The sequence below is a fragment of the Rhagoletis pomonella genome, unplaced genomic scaffold, assembly GCF_013731165.1.
Source record: "Rhagoletis pomonella isolate Grant_MI unplaced genomic scaffold, Rhpom_1.0 Rhpom_scaffold_03423, whole genome shotgun sequence".
Classification (NCBI taxonomy): domain Eukaryota; kingdom Metazoa; phylum Arthropoda; class Insecta; order Diptera; family Tephritidae; genus Rhagoletis; species Rhagoletis pomonella.
This window is the reverse complement of record NW_023461975.1, coordinates 1,563-21,102: the sequence shown is the minus strand read 5'-3', so window position 1 is coordinate 21,102 and position 19,540 is coordinate 1,563. Positions and strand designations below refer to the sequence as shown.

Genomic DNA, 19,540 nt, shown 5'->3' with positions numbered 1-19,540 from the left:
TTCTGCAGGGTTTTACCTAAATTGCAAACTTTTAAATTAGACTCTAAAAAAAATTTAGTTTTGAAGTTGCTAAAAATTGCATTCAATTTTGGCAATTATTCTTCTTTGATAGTCTAGCTTTTTTTTACCACATCACGATGTAGCGAACAAATGTGGCACGTTCCAGAAACCGCTACTTGGGATTTGCCGATTTTGACAATTCTCAAGTAAAAGTAAACAACGCCTCAGAAACTTTAGATGCACTTAAATTTGCTAATACTTTCACAAAAATCGCCGTTTTTTAACATTTTCACTATTAATTCTTTTTATCATATATTTTGCAATTTAACACAAAAACACCACGTTTCCTGTCGAAACTACTATTACAGTTTATTTTACTATTTACAGTTTATTTTATCCTCCCATTCGGCTTTGTTTACTTTTACTTGAGAAATTTCAGCGCCGCGGGGTATGCAGAATCTTGTATTATATCATTCTTGTTACCATATAGTGTTTAGTGTTGGACAATTTTTGCTCTTAACCCTTTCGCGGACAATAGTTTTCGGCATGACGTTTTTTTGGATCGCTCGCTATATCTTCGGATCTTATGAAGATAATTGCTTCGAGATTGTAGCAAAATGATTGAAATCAACAATTAAATTCATTTTTGGACATTATTTAAATACTTTATTTTTGCGGATATAACCGTCATGTCTTATTTTTAATTCAAACTTGTTAACATAGGGCAGACCGGAAAATCCCGCCTTTGCGGCTTTTACCGTTTTGTCCCACATGTGTGTCAAATGTGTTTCATAAAGACAGAGCGGGATAAGCCGACTGAGTTCCCATTTGAACTATGTAGGTAATTGTAAACAAATTAGTTACATTTTTATTAAAATCACTTCAATTTATTGAATTAGTAACAAAAATTACACAAAGCAATAAAACAACGCAAGGCTATAATATGATAAATACCATAAATTATATGCTGTTAAGAAAAACAGCATATTTATAAATTTAAATTAAGGATCAAATGTATGATAATCTTCGAAACAAGCAAGCAAGTTTTGCATCTGTACGAAGTTTCCTTATGAATCTTCGATTTTTTGCATTGATTACATCTTTCCTTTTCTATCATCAGTTGCTGCTGCAATTTTTTCAATATAATGAGTAGTTCCAGAAAGGCTGCGATCCGACGCTGAAATTGTTGATTTGTTTCCACCACGACCTGCAGCTTTATCCACAAGCTCACTTCCAAATTTAATTGTTGTCGGCAGTTGAATCAAGGATCTGATTAAGATGCATCGAAAGTCGACGAACGATATTAAAAATATAGAAGAAATTCCAAACGGCTACATCTAATAGGTGAAATATAACCTTTTTGTACCAGCGGATGGTTTTTCGGGGTGAAGAGTAATACGAAGTCATTGGTGTAATCTGTATATTCCAGCCATGTGATCGTTATAAACGACAATTAGGTTTATCGATTGTACGTCCCCATTTACGCGTAGTTTGAACATGTTGAGGATGATTTCCAGTTGTTATGCAAAGCACTTCTCGCTTATCACGCCATTTCGATACATACACTCGGCCTTGCCGACGCCATATGTACTCTCCTTTCGAAAGTTTAGTTCCGGTAATAGCCTTGGGATTTCCTTTACGATTTACTCGTAGTGTGCCTGTGACATGCGTTTTATATGATAGGAGATTTTTCGAGAGTTCGACACTGTTGTAAAAGTTGTCCATAATTAGATGATGTCCTTTATTGAGGTATGGAGCCATAAGACGATGGACAATATTTCCAACTTTTGACTTTTGTTTATTATCTTCTGCCCCTTGATAGATTTCAATGTTTAGAACATATCCATCGCTTGTTGTTAGCCCGTACAATTTAATACCATATTGCGCCTTTTTACCTTTGATGTACTGGCGGAACTGTAGGCGTCCCCTGAAGAGTAAAAGCGATTCATCCAAAGAAAGATAATCCCCTGAATATAAGGCACTTTGGAAACTTTGAAGAAAAAGATTCAATAACGGCTGAATTTTTCTTAGTTTAGTCTCATCGCCACTTTCCGCGGAGCAACTCAAGCAACGTATGAGCTGTTCAAATCTACAACCAGTCATTGAGTGCCTAAATACAGGATGGTAATAAAAAGGATCGCGTGAAAATAGGTCGCGAATTTTAGGCGCCTTTACTTGACCCTGAAGCAAGCATATACCCAGGAACTTATACATTTCTTCATTGTTGGTAGGTTTAAAATCAGTAAAACGTGCATTACGAGTATGGGGATTATCCGCGCAAAGATTTGACTCATATGTATTAGTTGAATCATCCAATTTTTGCATTACGTCGGACGTGAATATCTTATCAAAAATATCTCTTGGGGTACAATTTTCTTCGAGGCTAATTTTCACGCCACAGTTTCTAGCATCAAAATTAAATTGCGGTATTTCTTTGGCGTTTTCAAACCACTCGCCTTCAGACTCCGTCTCACAAGTGTTGGGCTCGACTTCTGAGGTATCATCTGAGCTTTCATTAGAACTGGCAAAGATATATGAATCAATATCTTCCTGTACGATTTCATTTTCACAATGTTCAGTTCCTGTGCTGCAATGAGGTCCATCATTCTTTTCGGATTCTTCGTCTGAACTTTGGCCTGCATCTCGATCCTTATCTGGCACATAGTATGGATCGTTTCCGTACTCACCGTCATCGCTAAAAGGATCAACTTCAGATTCATCGTCAGAATCAAGTTCTTGAAAAAGTTTAATATTCGATCCCTTTGTTTATTGTATCCGTCCATTTTTTCTACAAAAGCACAACACACAATTATGTACACTTTTTCATAGAGTTTTTACTTTACTTACGTTCATTAACAAATTTTTGCACTTCTAAAAAATAAACCGCTCTCGTAGGATGCTACTCGCAGAATAAACGGAAAGCTGACGTGATGTGCCGTCTTGCTTCTATGAATCAAAACATGTTCGAGTATGCATAAAGTAAATGTAACTTCCTTTCTGTAGGACAAGATTTGAATTAATTTAAATTCGTAGGGACACAAATATTAGGAAAACGTAAATTAATACCAAATTGGCTGCGGGAGTTCCCGGCTTGTCATACTAGTTGCGATAATTAATGACGGGGAACGCCGTCATGTCCTTATGTTTTTACAAAAAATTGACGGCGTGTACCGCTTTGCCCGCGAAAGGGTTAAAATTAAGAAAATTATGTCGTCCAAAAATAAAACTACTCAAAAACGCGAATATGTGGTAGATTTCAGACCTTGAGTGGTAGATTTGGTAGATGCTCAAAAAAGTGGTAGATCTACCACAATGTGGTAAAAGTCCGATCACTGATAATGAGACCAGTGCATAATTGCGAACGCGGACCGCCGCGACGCTGGGCACTTTCAAAATTGTATACTTACAAATCCGTCCATTTAACTTGTTCACGTACTACTTTTTGTCAAATGTAACTGGGTGACTACCTACATACAAGGGCGTAGGCAGGTAGGGGCAAGGGGGGCAACTGCCCCCCTTACAGATACAAAGGGAAGGATTAAATTTCAAAAATCAATAAATAAAAAATACGTAATGCGTAATCGAATTATACTCTCAATTTCCACATAAGGCCTGCGTTTTTCATCATTGATACAATGAAGTAAGCACAGCGCTAAGCATTGAATTGGTACGGAATTGAATGAAACACCCATTTGAGTTTCTCCTACCATTCTGTGATAAACTGGATGGAAAAACCCAACGAGAAAAAACACTTCCTCTTCCGTTAAATCTTGTTGTGAATGACTTAAACGAGGTTCCAGAAATAAGAAGTACTATTTCTACCCTAAAAGATGTGATAAACTTTTTTCGCGAATCAATGACACGCAAGAATTATGCTCCTGATATATCACGTTTGTGTGAAACAAGATGGTCGGAAAAAGCTTTAGAAAAGTTATCAATTCAGGCAAACTTTTCCGCAAGAAAGTCTGCGTATCAATTACGTGCTGCTATAACAAGGCCGATGTTCATGATTGCTTTGATGACAATTGCTAAATATTCAATGTTTCTGGAACATACAGCAAACATTTTGCAAATGAAGACAATAGACCTCATCGCCGTTGATCAGCATATTGAAAATATATTGGAGGTGGTTAAGAATGATCCAAAGAATGCAGAAGGAGTCACTACGGAGTTAATTAAAAAATCTCGTATTATTGCAGCTGATCTAGGAAGCAGGTAAACAAAAAAAAACTGAAGTAACCCCCATATTTCAATGAATATGGGTACTGGCGATGGTCTATAATAATACCGTATCTGGATTCACTAACGGTCTCTTTACAACTACGCTTTTCCAATGAAAATACTCCAGCTTTTGCGCTGTCTAGATTGCACCCATTGTATTCGATTAAATGTTCCAGTGAAAAGGTACAAAGGAACTGGAAGCTTTTTCAACAGATCTATGATATAGGTATGGGAAATCAACTCATTCTTTGGTACAATTTGTGGAAGAAAAAGAACTTGTCCGATGAAGATTTGAAAGATGTTTAAGTTGTAGATCTATTTAAAGAAGAAAACTAATATCTAACAGCGATAAATAAAGATATTTCCATTTTGAGTGCACAACAGCGACTGAGGAGCTATCGTTTAGTACACTTCGTAGAGTAGAAACCTGGCTCAGAAGCACAACAAGAGAAAAAAGGCTACTAGGCTATGCCTCATGAGCGTTCATAGAAAACTCGTTACCGAAAACCGCGAGTTGATTCAGGAGGAAATAATCGAAAAGTTTGCTGAAAATCGTTGTTAGCGTAAAAATTAGTAAATAAAAAATATATCATAAAAAATTAACAAGTACATTTCGTTTTGGCCCGCCTTACATCAGATCCTGGCTAAGCCCTTGCCTACATATGTGCAATATTTTGCTTTATTACTCAATTGTTAAGTTTAAAAGTTGGTTATTGAATGAGTTGTTAAAATACGGTTATTGATCATCTAAAAAATAAAACACGGAGAAAAATTGATAGGTATGCCATTTTTAAGAACGATGTTATATAAAAAGGGAAAATAACGGGAAAACCTAAAATGAAAAATGGTAAAAATATATAGAATTGCATGGACAAACAGGGAATAGGCTCGCCAAAAACCTGGCAACACTGTTGCCAGCAATTTTGAAATTAATCTCATTAGCCCTGTTCGCGTACGCACTATCCAGTAAAATCCAGTACTAATTTAACTGATTTTTATTGGATGGCGTTTTCGTACGCAAAAACTTGGAAGAAACCAGCAAAAATACGAGAATTGAGAGATCAAAAATTACAGCTGAACTTTTACAAGTTTTACTGGATTTTCACTGGAAAAATTTTTACTAGTAGATAATTATTTGCTAGTAAGAAAAGCAGCTGATGGCATGATGCTTAATGCAATTCACATTACCAAAATAATTGTTTGTGGTGCTTTAAGAGTTGCAATTGACAAAACCAACCTATTTAAATATATAATAAGATGATAAATATTATTTTTCTTAGAAAATTGCGTCGGAAAATAACAAATTAATCAGCTGTTTATAAAACTTGCAGCTTCTTGCTGGTTTTGCGTTTTCGCACTTTCTTGCACATTTCTCTCATTGGGAGTAAATATTGGCTTACTCTCCGAAATTTGGTTACTGGTAAGCAGTGTGGTCAAGTTTTAAATTTGAAAAAGCACTAAAACCCAAGAAAAATCGCGTTTTTTCTCGAAAAAAGCACCAAATTTTTATTGGAGTATTTGATAGACTTTGTATACATGAAAAATTGTATTGTAAGGATGCCGATTCAAATTAATAAAAATCAATTTATTCTGTTTTTTATAAATTCAAATATCTTCGTTCAAGCGACGTTAAGATTCTTGCTCTTATTTTCTAATTTGCAGCTGTGTCCAGCGTTGCCGTCTCGCTTAGGTAAAGCAAAATTGATTAATTTTTCTTAACTGTTTAAATGTTATAATTTTCTTCGTTTTGCTTAGTTTTTTCTACAATTCCTATCAACCGAAAGAAAAAACCAGAAATTAAGTTTCATGAAATACGTGGTAGTTCAAATCTACACTGCAGACTTTTATGATCTTGTGAACTAAAGGAACATAAATAACTTTTCTTTCCGAACGCTTGATTTTCCTATTTAATGTGTCTTATTTGAGCATATTACCCACTGGCGCACAGTGGGAAAAATATTTTTGTGTCAGAAGAGTTGTCTAAGTACTTATCAAATCCCACCCGATTTTGATTATTCTCTTTTTTTCAAAAGCTTCGTTAGATATTAATTTTACTGCCAGGAAATGCGGGTTTTTTGAATAATCGTAAAAAATGTAACAAATTCAGCCCAAACTAAAGATGTAAACAGAGATTTCTGGTCCAAGCAATGGCGAATTACCGAATGTAATTTTGACATGATTGAAAGTGCTGCCACATATTTTGTTGGTAAACATATGCTCTCTCGCTTATGATTATCATTGTGACTTGATTTTGTTTAGATTTTTGTGAAATTTCTTACAAAACTTACGATTCCTAAAAGTTTTGCCCTCCTTTTTGTTAAGATTTACAGATTTGGTGTCTTAAAACTAAAAAGAAAAGCACCATAAAACGCACCAAGCACTAAACGTTTTGAATAAAGGAAAGCACTAAATTTAGTGCGAAAAGCACTAAGTAGGCAACAGTGCTGGCAAGTTACTGGGTAATTTTTGCTGGGGAATACGAAAACACAACTATTACATATATAGGCCCCTTTCAGACCCCTTGCTTTCAAGTCCACTCGGTTCGTTGGCGAAGGAAGTGAGAAGAGAGGGGAAGAGTACATTCGTCTCACCTCCTTCGCCTACGAATGAGCAGACTTGAAATCAAGACTTGACGTGTCTGAAAGGGGTCATACATTCAAATTAATTTCTGCCTTCAAGAACTCTGCAAGTACTATCTGAAGCATTTCTGCCGTATTGCTGCCAAAACAGCGCCCTTTAACATATTAATGTGTGATGTTTACATAGATTTTCTCTTATAATAAGAGAGCTACATAAAGATTCTCTTATTCATTTTAAGGCACGTACAAATTACAGTAATGCACATACATACGTACTTCCGTTACTACTTCGTTCCCTCCTGTTGCTCTCGTTTTGTATTATTTATTTTCGATCACTAACGAACCGAGCAGTCACCAATAAGGGTACGCCTCATTGCAACCGCTCATCATCAACCAATCGTCTTAACATTCAAACGAATTCGACTCAATGATTGGTCTGCGTATTTTGTGTGCAGCAGCATATGCATATGTACATATACATATCTTAATCAGTGTTGCCAGAACGTTTTGGGCCGACCGGCTAAATTGGCAAAAAAACGGCTAAAATGTTTCAGCTGAAATTAACATGATTTATTTCAATAAAGTTGAAAGACTAATAAATGCGTTAACTTATTTTTAGTTAACAAAGGAAACTATCGCTATACATACTTGACTAATTAAAGCTCTACATCAGAAATCATGTTTGTATTACTTACATTAATATAAAAAATAGATCAATTACACACCTATGACGTTTTTTTCTATTGCAAAATGTTGCCTTATTATATTGTATCCTTTGCACTAGGTTGCTTTTTGTCCTGCAAAATGGCTATATTAGTAGAAATTATTGCACTTTTGCTTATTTGGAGGACAATATATTGAGAAATAACCACGTAAAACTGTGAAAAGGCAGATGAAAATAGGACAATGTTATTTCGAGAAAAAGCCAGTAATTTATAAAGCCGCTCGTTTTTTAAGTTTTTAACAATTAAACTATGTAGCTTTATTTTGATGTCCATATCACTCTCTGCATATGCCTGTCAGAGAGCAAAAATAAGCAACACTAAAAGATATTAGCACCACGATACAATTATTCATCAGAGAGTTTTGCTTCCCATGGAAATTCGTGCTCTTTTATTCTCACACGTTTTTCCAGTGTTGCAAATATAACTGAGACGCAACCTTTTAGCGAGTTCTGGCTATTTTTCTTTAGTTTATTTAATGTTTATTATTTTTTATGAAATATAGCTGATTACTTAACAAACACCATATAAATCCAAGTTTCGGACTTTGTGCATAAATTATGAAATTTCTGCAAAATTTCACCAAAGTTGTTAACTTTTTAGTAAGCATCTTTAGCAGAAATTATGGTACGCAGTTTTGTAGTCTATTAAATTCTAGTTTAATTAGGTGCAAATTTGAACTAGCGAGGACCTACTGCTGATTTTTTGGCAGTTTTTTAATGACGTTGTTACGAATTTTTTGCTGTACAAAGTATGTTTGACACGTTTTTTCTATGTAAATAATGCGAAACACAGTCAAAAAAATTGCTAAAAATCAGCGGTAAATACTAAGTACTTTGAGTTCTTACTTTATTACACTAAAATTTTAAATTTCTACAGATGCTGATTAAATAGTTAAAAAAAATTATGAAAAATTTCAGAATTTTCATAATATTTTCACAAGGTCTGAATTTGTATTTAAATGGTAATTTTTAATTAATCAGCTATATTTTTATAAAAAAAAAAAGAATAAACATTAAATTAGCTAAAGAAAAATAGCCAAAACTTGCTAAAATCTCGCGCCCCAGTTTATATTTGGGTCACTTTTATGTGCTTAAAATAAAAATCATTGAGATCGGCCCAGTATTTGAACACTTTTCGGATTAGAAAAATTTTGGGTCGCTAAATTTGTAAAAATTTAAACTTATATATATAAATTTTAAGAAATTATTGCAAATAGCAAAATCGGCAAGGCGGCTAACAAATCGACTGCCGGCTAAACCGAATTTCTCCGGCTTTTTACTTTCGCAACCGGCTAAATCTAGCCGGAAAATGGGTAAAATGGCAACACTGATCTTAATGCATTGTTGTATACCTAACCAACCCTAATTACCGTATGTGGGTGGGTGTTCATAAAAGAAGATTATGATAAGTAAGAGCATGGGCGTACCCAGGTAGGGAAAGCGGGTGCTCAAGCCTCCCCCCAACTTTCAAATTTTCCTTATATATATAAAATAGTACCCTGAAATGCCAGCTTAATAGGGTCGAGCTCCCCCCTAAAGTCATTCTGGCTACACCGATGAGTAAGAGTCCAATAACCTTGGAGTGTACATGCGTGTATGTATCTACGAATATCCATGAATGTAAGTGCAAGCGAACGTCCCAGTAAAAATGTATGGATCAATAACAAAATAACAAAATCAAGCAATAAAGGAGTTCATCGATTTGCACAAACTAGTATCGGCCAGTTGTCGAAATTCGACCACTTCACTTTTTTTCATACTTTTTCATTTTGCTTGACCTCAGCGTTACCACAGACAAATTTTTTTCCTACCAAAATGTTTTACCATAACCAACCAAAACCTAACAAAAATTTTTTTGAGTTTTAATATTTGTTTTCAATGTCAAATTTTTTAAAAACATAGTTAACATAACATTTAGTAAAACTAAAACACAACTAGATTAATATAAACAAATTAACAGCGTATAACGATTGATTTTATTGAACAGACTTATCCATATGTACATATGTCTCTTTACACATGCATACATATCGTCACTAGATACGAATAAAGACGCGAGCTCAAAAGTGGATAGCGAAAAAAGAGGCGTAAAATCAATTTCGACGAAGAAAGACTCTTAACATAGCTGACGGCAAATAAAGCCGCGTCAACCTCTTTGACAGCGAAGAAAGACCCATAAACTCATGTCCGCGGGCAACTATATTTTCGAGTGCAACAGTATTCCTCAGAACTCCCCAAAGAGTTTTTTCGAGCCTAGTGACGATATTATTATTATTACGTCGAAGATACCCGCGCTGCGACCTAAGAAGATATATTGTGCTAAACCCAAATTGTAATCACTCCAACCTTAGGCTGTTTAAAAAGCTCAGCACTTTGGATGAGGCCATGTTCCAAATTTTAGATGGAGAAGGCAATCGTTCTCCAAGGTGTATCAATCTACGATTCATGCTTCGTGGACAGGCACATAGAATGGGTTTCTTTCACCAGCCGACAAACCCTACAGTCCGTCTCTACAGAAAGACCCATTTAATTAAAACCGTACGTTAACTAGCAGTGTGCTGTCAGGTTGCCAGTAAGAGTTCTAGGTTCAAGGTGTCTTTCGGAGTTCCTGCTGGAAAGAGTTATGCATATCGCAGAAATGCTAGGGACCGTGCAAACGCATTTGGGCTTCACGCTTTGCGAGACAGTCAGCCCTTTCGTTGCCTTCAAACCCTTCATGTCCATGAACCCTCCACAGCGTGACGCTATTGTGGGCTCTCAGGTGGGTCAAGAGTTTACAAGTCTTGATGCCGTTTTAAAATACTCTAAGGCCTTTAACGCTGCCTGAATGTCCGATATAATATTTATTCTGGCCTCATTTACCTTCTACGATAACATTCGCGAACACAGAAATCGATTGGGAGACCTCCGCCTGAAATATGCTTGAATACGAGCCCATTGGCAGACTTTTCTGGAATCTTGGTCCAAGTACGCCATAAATTACTTGTATATCGCTATCTAAAGGTGAAAAGGTGCCAAGTCCATTTTTTTTTCAAAGCTTAGTTTTTGATGCAGAATGAAAGGTAATACGAAACTACATCGATTTTTCGTCTCTCCTGAAAAATGGCGTGGCATGGCATGGGCGTCGCTACATTGGGGTGATGTGGGGGTCTCGAGCCCCCTTGTAGTTTACCTTCTATGAAGTTTACCTTCTTGGTAGTATACAATACTAAGAAATGTCAGCTGAAAGCAAATTTCTTTTCCCGGTAGTAAAAAGCATATATGTAAATCACATTTTCAATCTTTATACAAAATATAGGAAAAGTCAACAAAATTTCAACTTTTTATCTAATCTAACATTTTTGGGTATGCAGTTTTCTAGCCCCTAAAATTTTAGTCTAATGAAGTGCAAGTTTTAACCAGCTAAAAAATCGCGCTAATTTTTGATAATTGTTTTTTTGTAGACTACTTTTGCGATTTTTTTTTTATATAACAAGTGTAATTTACAAACAATGACATTTTGTTGCTAACGGTCTACCGCATTTTATTTCATAAGAAATGCTTATATGGAAAAAGTGCAAAAATCGGTCACCAAAAAAAAAATCTTTTTTTAGCCGTTTGAAACTTGCACTTCATTAGACTAAAATTGCATACCCAAAAATATTCTAAAGAATCAGATTAAAAAGTTAAAATTTTCATTAAAATATGTGGAATTTTCCTAAATTTTCTATAAAGCTTGTAACTGCGATTTATGTGGTTTTTGTTAAAGCTTGAAAAATTAGCTCGAAAAACATTACGAATATTTAAAAAAAATCAACACGTTATCAATTGTTTGAGTGACGTATAACTGCGTACTTAGTTTTTCTCTCTAACGCCAGAATTTTTTTAAGGGCATTGGAACTTAAAAAATATGATTATTTAAAAAAATTATATTAAACAATTCAGTGCAATGTAGTATAAAGATAAGGGTATCAAATATAAGAAAATATTCTGTAGAATTATAGCAGAATAAATTTTTTTAAGGACAAGTGGGTATGGAAAGTGCCTTTAAAAATGCTGTCCTTAAATATCCTTGAAAATTCGCAATATTTAATTATGAAAAAAATATTGTTTGAGGACTAATATATGTACATGCAACCACATCATCGAATTTCGTCCTGCAAACTTTATTAACTTGAAAAGATAAAATTTATTAAAAGCGCATTTCCAATAGCTATTCGTCCTTGTAAACCAAAAAAATTTATTCAGCCTTATCATGAGTTTAATTTTCCCCGAACCGGTTCACTTGTCACTTTTAGTTTCCGCGGTTTTGCTATGGTCGGATGACAAATTTTCGGGCGAATTTTTTTCAGGCGAAACTCAGGATAAGACAGATTGGGTTTTTTAAATTCAACAGAATTTTCTCTTTCATTTGGTACCCATAATGTTAATCTACATTGCACTGATTTTATTAAATAATTTTGTGAATTAATCACATCTTTAGAATTTCAAAGTCCTTTGAAAAAAAAATCCTGAAGTCAGAGTGAAAAATTAAAAACGCAGTTTTACTGTATTTGGGCCATAGTTTTTCGTGAGTATATCGATTCTTTCGTGTGTTCTGAAATTGTTTAGTTTTTGTGGCACAGTGTTATTCTTAGTTTTGAAATACATTTCGTGAAAGCAAAAAATAAAAGTAGTTGACCTTTTTTAAACACTAGGATATCACTGACCATTATAAAGGACCCTGAATGACGGGAAAGCTCGAAGCTTTACAGATTCGTTAATGTGATTTTTAAAATGAACGATACAAAATTAGCCGGTATAAATATTTTAAAATTTTTAGAATCAGTGGTTGAAATTTTATACTGAAAGGGTTACGAAAGCTTTAGTTTAAAAATTTGATACTAAATGCCTTTCACCATACACGGCGCCAATTTTCTGGGTTATCAAGCCTCTAGCAGTATAAAATTAATTGTTGTCTTTCATGAAGTTCTTAGATAAATCTTCAACAAAATACTGAAGTATATTTACGAATATCACGTTTTATTATATGCTTAAATTTAATTTCGAATTTCGGAGGTTTCTACTGGTTTTAATAAATTGCCAGTTTAATTTCTTATAAAATTTACCTTTAGGTTTTCACATCTTAAGCATACATCGAAAATTTGTTTTAGAAAATCAATGTGAAATAATTGCAGAAACGATTAACCGATTTGCTGTGCAACCGATACGTCTGATTTTTAAATAATTTTTGTAAACAAATCGGCAAGTACCTACATATCGTTCCCCGCATGCCAGACACATGAATGTGTAAAAATTAAAATTTTGGGAAATCAAGTTTGAATTTTTTTACGAGACTTAACTCTGCATTCATCCCTACACGACGCGATTGACAGAAACTCCGACACATTCACAACGAAAGCCAACACATATGCAAAATTTTATATGTCCGTTTGGCCCTGTAGCGAATGACTGTCATTTGATCGATCAAGTGAGTGGCAATGCTGATAGAAGTAACGGTTGTTGGTTGCCATAGTAACCGCAAGATTCCCTAGGGCTGCATTTTGTGCTGAACAAAAGTAGTTGCACCTGCGAAATAATGTCGAGTACTGAAGTACTTGGATATAATTTTGAACTTAATTAGTTTAAACGATAATTTTATCATTATTCGACCCTCTCATAGCAAAAGTAAGTAAAAATAAACGTTTTTATTGTGGTATGACATTTTTTTATATATACAGCGTGGCGACGAATAACTGTTACCCCGGTTTTTTTGAGAAATAAAAGGGTCCTTTATAGATTTTGCGAAAAAAAGTATTTTATTGTTAATTTTCCACAGATTTTAATTTAGTTGTATTAATTAGTTATTAAATTTTAATCCCTGTTTACATTTTCCAGCAGTTTAAACTTTGAGAGAAAAGTTCATTTGGCACGCAAGTCTTTTTCAGGTATATTTTTTCTTAGGCTTTGTATAAAAAAATACAAAAAAGAAAAAAACTGCATAAGGTTGGTCGAATGTATGGCCGTCCTAGTCTCCAGTTCCGAGTCTATTCGGTTTTTGGGTATGAGGCCTTATGTTGCACAAAAGGGGGAGTATAAGGGACTCAAAATGGAGAAAATTTGCCTATGGTTACAGAAGATATGGAATAAATTAACTGACGAAGACCTGCGTGCCAAATGAACTTTTCTCTCAAAGTTTAAACTGCTGGCAAATGTAAATAAGGGTTAAAATTTAAAAACTAATTGATACAACTAAAGTAAAATCTGTGGAAAATTAACAATAAAATACTTTTTTCGCAAAATCTATAAAGGACCTTTTTATTTCTCAAAAAAATCTGGGTAACAGTTATTCGTAGCCACGCTGTAAACGTAATAAATAAACCCGTATTATAAAGTACTTCGTACTGAAGAAGTTCAAAAGCGCACATCAACAGAAAAAAGAAAGACGCAAAACGAAAAGATGCTCAAAACTCGAAAGTGCTGTGGAAAAATAAAGATAAGTTTTATAAAATATTTCATTTAAAATGAAGAAAAGAGCTTTTAATAACGCCATGAGCAAGAAAAACTGATTTACGAATCTAATATTAAAAAATTTTATCGACATCGCCAGTTCTCTACCACTGCAGTCCTATTGCGCTGTGGATTTAATAGAAACAAAACTAAAAGATCCAGAGTACGCATAAACCATGGTAATGAATTATATTATGGAATACATACTTCACGTTCTAATTGCTGTACATAGATTTTTCAAAAGGCCACTTATATCATAAAAATAAAAGGTGTGTTTTAAAACGTAGCCAGCGGTATTAAACAGGGACGTGAACCGGATGAAAATTTTGTTTGGTTCCGTTCAGCGGGTCGAACCGTTTTTGCACTTTTGGATTGGTTCGTCAAAGCGGTTTTTTTGGTCTTTGAACCGGGGTTTCGGTTCGGTTCAATGGTTCGAAAAACAAAAAAATTACACGCAAGTTTAAGGGTCAAGTCTCTGTCAAATGAGATGGGTTGCCTTTACATTTGATGTTGTCACATGGTAAACAAACATGATGGGTATTACCATGTTTACCAAAAAGAAAAAAAAAGTGGGTACATTTATCTACTAAAAATTGGTTGAAACGAACCTTTCCATCTTTATAGAAAGTGGTTCGGTTTTCGGTTCGGATCAAACATTTGTGGAAAATTCCGGTTCGGTTAATGGTTCAGTTAATTAATAGAAAAGAGCGGTTTTCCGGTTCAAAACCGGTACACGTCCCTGGTATTAAACATTTATTTTCGGACGAGGCATTGCTGCAGTTTAACTGGGACGTCAGATGGCAGAGAAAACCACTAAACAAACTTATTCTGGTTGACACAATCCTATGAGGTAATATGTACACATATTAGGGACACTACAAGTACTGACCATTTATTTTTTCTTTATTTATTTATAACTTTATACATTTTTAACATACTTTGTCAAAAATCGAAGCAAGCTCTTAAATAAATGGTCAAAACTTATAAAGAAATAGTATCCCTAATTAAGTGGCCACTACCGTATACATATGTACATATCTTTTAACAATACAAATTTTTTGGTAATCTATTTCATTCCACATAGATGCATTTAAAAAGAAAGGTCCTGTTGAGTTCCAAAAAGAAATCCAGAAGGCAACTGAGCTCAGCCATCACCGCCTGCACCAAAAAATCTAAAAACACATCGGCTGGAAATGTATAATATTAAGATATTAGATTTAAGTATTTACATATGAACGCTGGTGGCAAAAATAATAGAAACGCCTTATTTTGCTTAATTTTGGCAACATTTCCTTGGTTTATTCAATGTTCAATGTACTGTACTTAGTACTTAGGAATATATTTAGCTTCTAATTCGATGTAATGTACTTAGCTTCTAATTTTTTGATGATTAATAATTAGTACATAAGATTTTATAAAAATAAAAGAAAAAACAAGTATTAAATGTGTCATAAATGATAAATTTCAATATCATGCGTGAGAGATCAGACTGGACGAATTTTTACATCAACTGTGAGTAATCAAGAATGATATGAAAACATGTCAGACTTGATGTGTCATGATTGATCGGTTATTGCATCAAATTTTATTGCACATTGCTGACTTATATTTCTATCAAGGTTTATAACTCATAATTGTCGAAGATTTACATCACTGATGATTAAAATTTTAATGCCGAACTCAAAGGGGGTAAGCAGTCTAGACGTATATGTTAGAAGGAGATGAAGCATCACACGTACACAAAATTTTACATCAGATTTTTCAAACTGCCCTTTAGAATTTGATAGAAACTTGTAGGTAGCCAGTGACAGAAATCTCTATCAGTCTTGCTGCTCAAGTGATTTGTCAAATGATAGTCACTGTTTTTGCAGGGATTTAATTGACATTGTAACATTGTGGTTTCCGTGTACGCATGGTATTCTGGGTTTTGGTATAACATAGGACATCCAAAGGTTAATCAAGTCAACCCAATAACTCAAAATTGATAAATTTGCATATTCATGCTTCTGGCATAAGGGCGACGAAATGTATTTACTTCACATTTATTAATTTTTTATACGCTTGTCCTACATATCTACGTATTAAGAAAATAGTAGTCATATTTCGACACCTGAGTGGAAGATCGATCTATCTCGGCAGCCAGTTCGAAAACGCCCTATATCAGAAAACTTTTCAAGAACGCCCTACTTCAGAATTTGATTGAAGAACGCCCTATTTCAGAGTTTTATTGAAAAACACCCTATCCGGTTTAAGAAGGCCCTATTTCAGATTTCGGTTCAAAAACGCCCTATCTCAAATGAATATGTATTGAAAATGTGCTGAGATAGGGCGTTTTGAAATCGGCAGCTGAGTTAGGGCGCTTTTAAACCGAATTCTGAGATAGGGCGTTCTTGAAAAGTTTTCTGAAATAGGGCGTTTCGAACTGGCTGCCTGGATACGTCGATCTTCCACTCAGTCGACTGTCGAGTTGTCGATTTCCTGTTAATATTCCTCTTTTTGCATGAAAACAAGTCAAAAAATGTAATTTTGGTACTCCACTCTACTTATTAAACTAAATTTATATTTGGCTATTAGTTAAAATTGTCTTTTCAAATGGAACCATTTAGTTTACACATATGTATTAATAAGGATTAATCAATCAACTACATTAAAATTTTTAAATACAATTTCCGAGGGATAATTTTATATGTCAGTCCCCCCTTCCCCGCTAAAATCGATACTGGCGACGCCCATGTATAGAGGCAATAATGCTTCATGTTGGTGATGATTTTTGAAGTCTATTAGCATTCCAAAATATATGTAATAATCACTGGCCCGCCTACCTGAAACGTTGTTAGATTGATATACATACCGTCACTACACATGAATAAAGGCGCGCTAGTGTTTTGACGGCGAAAAAAGACGCGTAAAAAATATTTACGAAAAAAGACGCTTAAGGAAAACTTCGGCGAAGAAAGACGCGAAACCTAGTTTATGGCGAAGAATAAGCGTAAACATAGATTTATACCTGGCCAAGGACTGGCACTTCAGCATCATTCCCTAAATACTCTTTGGAGATTTTTTCATACTGTTACACCCGCATAATCGACCGCGAAAATAAGTTTAGGGGTCTTTCTTCGCCGTCAAATATTTTAACGCGTCTTTCTTCGCCGACAACTATGTTAAGAGTCTTACTTCGCTGAAGTTTTATGTATGCGTCTTTTTTTTCGCGGTCAACTTTTGAGATCGTGCCTTTATTCGTGTCTAGCGACGATACTTACATGGGCGTAGCCAGGTAGAGAGAGAAGTTCTAGATCTATTCTCTTCTTCTTCTTCTTATTTGGCGCTGTAACCGCCAAAGCGATTTTGGCCGAATTCAACAAAGCACGCCAGTCATTTCTCTTCTGTGCAAACTGGAGCTGGAGCGTCGGTGTCCATTCGATCGACATGGTGAAGCCAGTGGAGCCACCTCATCGGATGATGTCATTATCCATGCTTGTGCCCCATATACCAGGACGGACATGATGAGTGACTTATAGAATGTGGTTTTCGTACGCTGAGAGAGGACTTTACTCCTGAATTGCCTACTCATTCCAAAGTAGTACTTGTTGGCAAGAGTGATTCTGCGTTGGATTTCCATGCTGACATTATCATCATGTTAATACTGGTTCCCGAATAAAAAAAGTTCTCTACTTTCTCGAAATTATAACTGTCAACAGTGACTCCACTGATTGTTTGTTTGATGACAGGAGATGCTTCGTCTTGTCCTCATTTACCACTAGACCCATTCGATTTGCTTCTTTGTCCAACTTGAAAAAGGCAGAACAGACTTCGCGGTTTTTCTTACCGATGATGTCAGTGTCATCGGCATAAGCCAGCAATTGTAGGCTCTTGTAGTAAGCTGCTCCTAAGCGGTTCAGTTCTGCAGCTGTTATTATCTTCTCCAACATCAGAAGTCACATGAAAGAAAGTCGCCCTGTCTGAAACCCCGTTTGGTGGTGAACGGCTCGGAGAGGTCTTTCCCAATTCTGGCAGAGCTGGTGGTATTGCTCAACGGCATTTTACACAGCCGTATGAGTTTTGGGTGGACGCCAAATTCAGACATAGGGGCGTATAGGCAATTCCTTTTAGTGCTGTCGAAAACGGATTTAGAGTCGACAAATAGGTGGTGAGTGTCCATCGTCATCGACTGGGGACTCGGGTTCGTCTTCTCCACTTCTTTCAGTGCTTCTGCCATTCAAAAGGGGCGAAAAGTGTTCGCTACATAATTTAAGTACGTTCTTGACATCGGTCACTAGGTCGCCATGGTTTTTTCCTACAGGAGACTTGAAACCTTCCGTAAGTCGCTCAACTCTCAGCTAAAAATTTTGGTGTTTTTCCTGTCGGCCAACATTTTAAGCATTTTTATCTGCAGCTTCTTGACACTTCTCATCCTACCAGTAATGAGCGGGAAATGTGGTTCCACTGCTCGCGTATATGGATTTGCTGAAGAGTGCTCTCTCACAGCAGGTGTGAGAGTCGAGCGGCGAATCTATTGGCCGTCTGTTTTGATTGCAGCTTTTCGACGTTTAACTTTCCTTTGCACTGTTGTGGGCCCTTTTTTGCTGCACCGAGGTGGGGTCGTATATTGGCTGCATCAATATAGTGGTGCGAGTCGAAGTTTGGCCCTCGGAGGGTACGTATGTACATCTAAAACACTGGAAGCATGCCTTCCGTCTATAACAATAAGCTCGATTTCGTTACCCGTTTTTCAATCTGGAGACACCCATGTAGTTTGATGGATATTTTTATGCTACAGTACTACAGTACTACATACTGCCAAGTTTCGGGCCCCGGCGAAGTTGATCAGCCTGAGCCCACCGTTTCTATGTGGAGGCTGAATTTTCCGACACTGGCGCCAAAGATCAGCCTTTATTTTCTCTAGGACATCAACCAGACGGGCAGAGGCACCTTCCCGATTAAGGGTTTGGGTATTCCAGGTGCATACCATCAAATCATAGTCCTTCCTATGTTTGCCGTGATAGTCATCAAAAGAAGGGGGTATCATCCAAGGCATGTGTTTTTTCACTGGGCAGGGTTTTAACGTGACGGGACCCAAGCCCAGCCCACGCGTGGAGTTACGGCCGCCCACTTTAGCTCGCTCCAAAACTAGTGTTCGGTAGCTACCCAGGGGATCTGAACCGTAAGCACACGAATCACTTCTGACCACTCCCAGGTGAATGGCAGTCAAAAGCTTTGCAGTACTGGGAAATGTACAAAACATAGTGGTCAAAGGCGAATATCTCAACTAAACCCTGATGTATTTTTTAAATGCATAGCTCTGCATACCTACATATATAGTAAACCAAATAGCCGGACCAGACGTTATTCAAAATAAAAAATTTAAAAAAATAAACTTTTCCGTATACTCTGTAATATTCCTCCGCAATTTCGTAAGGTAAACTAACAATTTATAATCGTTGCCTTGCAGCGAAATATATCCTCTTAAATTATATCGTCGTTTAAAGTACAAAACCGCGTATCGTCATTCTGCAAAACCTCGTAACTGACATTAGCTGCCAAAAATTAG

At 35.8% G+C, this 19,540-nt stretch overlaps 1 protein-coding gene across 1 annotated transcript; it reads right to left on the bottom strand.

Moving 5' to 3' along the window:
* Positions 1-1,440: 1,440 nt before the first annotated feature.
* Positions 1,441-3,710, bottom strand: LOC118754127 (piggyBac transposable element-derived protein 4-like). Its single transcript, XM_036488987.1, has 2 exons — positions 3,593-3,710; positions 1,441-2,735 (listed from the first exon to the last, which is right to left on the bottom strand). Exons 1-2 carry the CDS (start codon positions 3,708-3,710, stop codon positions 1,441-1,443), a joined length of 1,413 nt encoding a protein of 470 aa, XP_036344880.1.
* Positions 3,711-19,540: the final 15,830 nt, after the last annotated feature.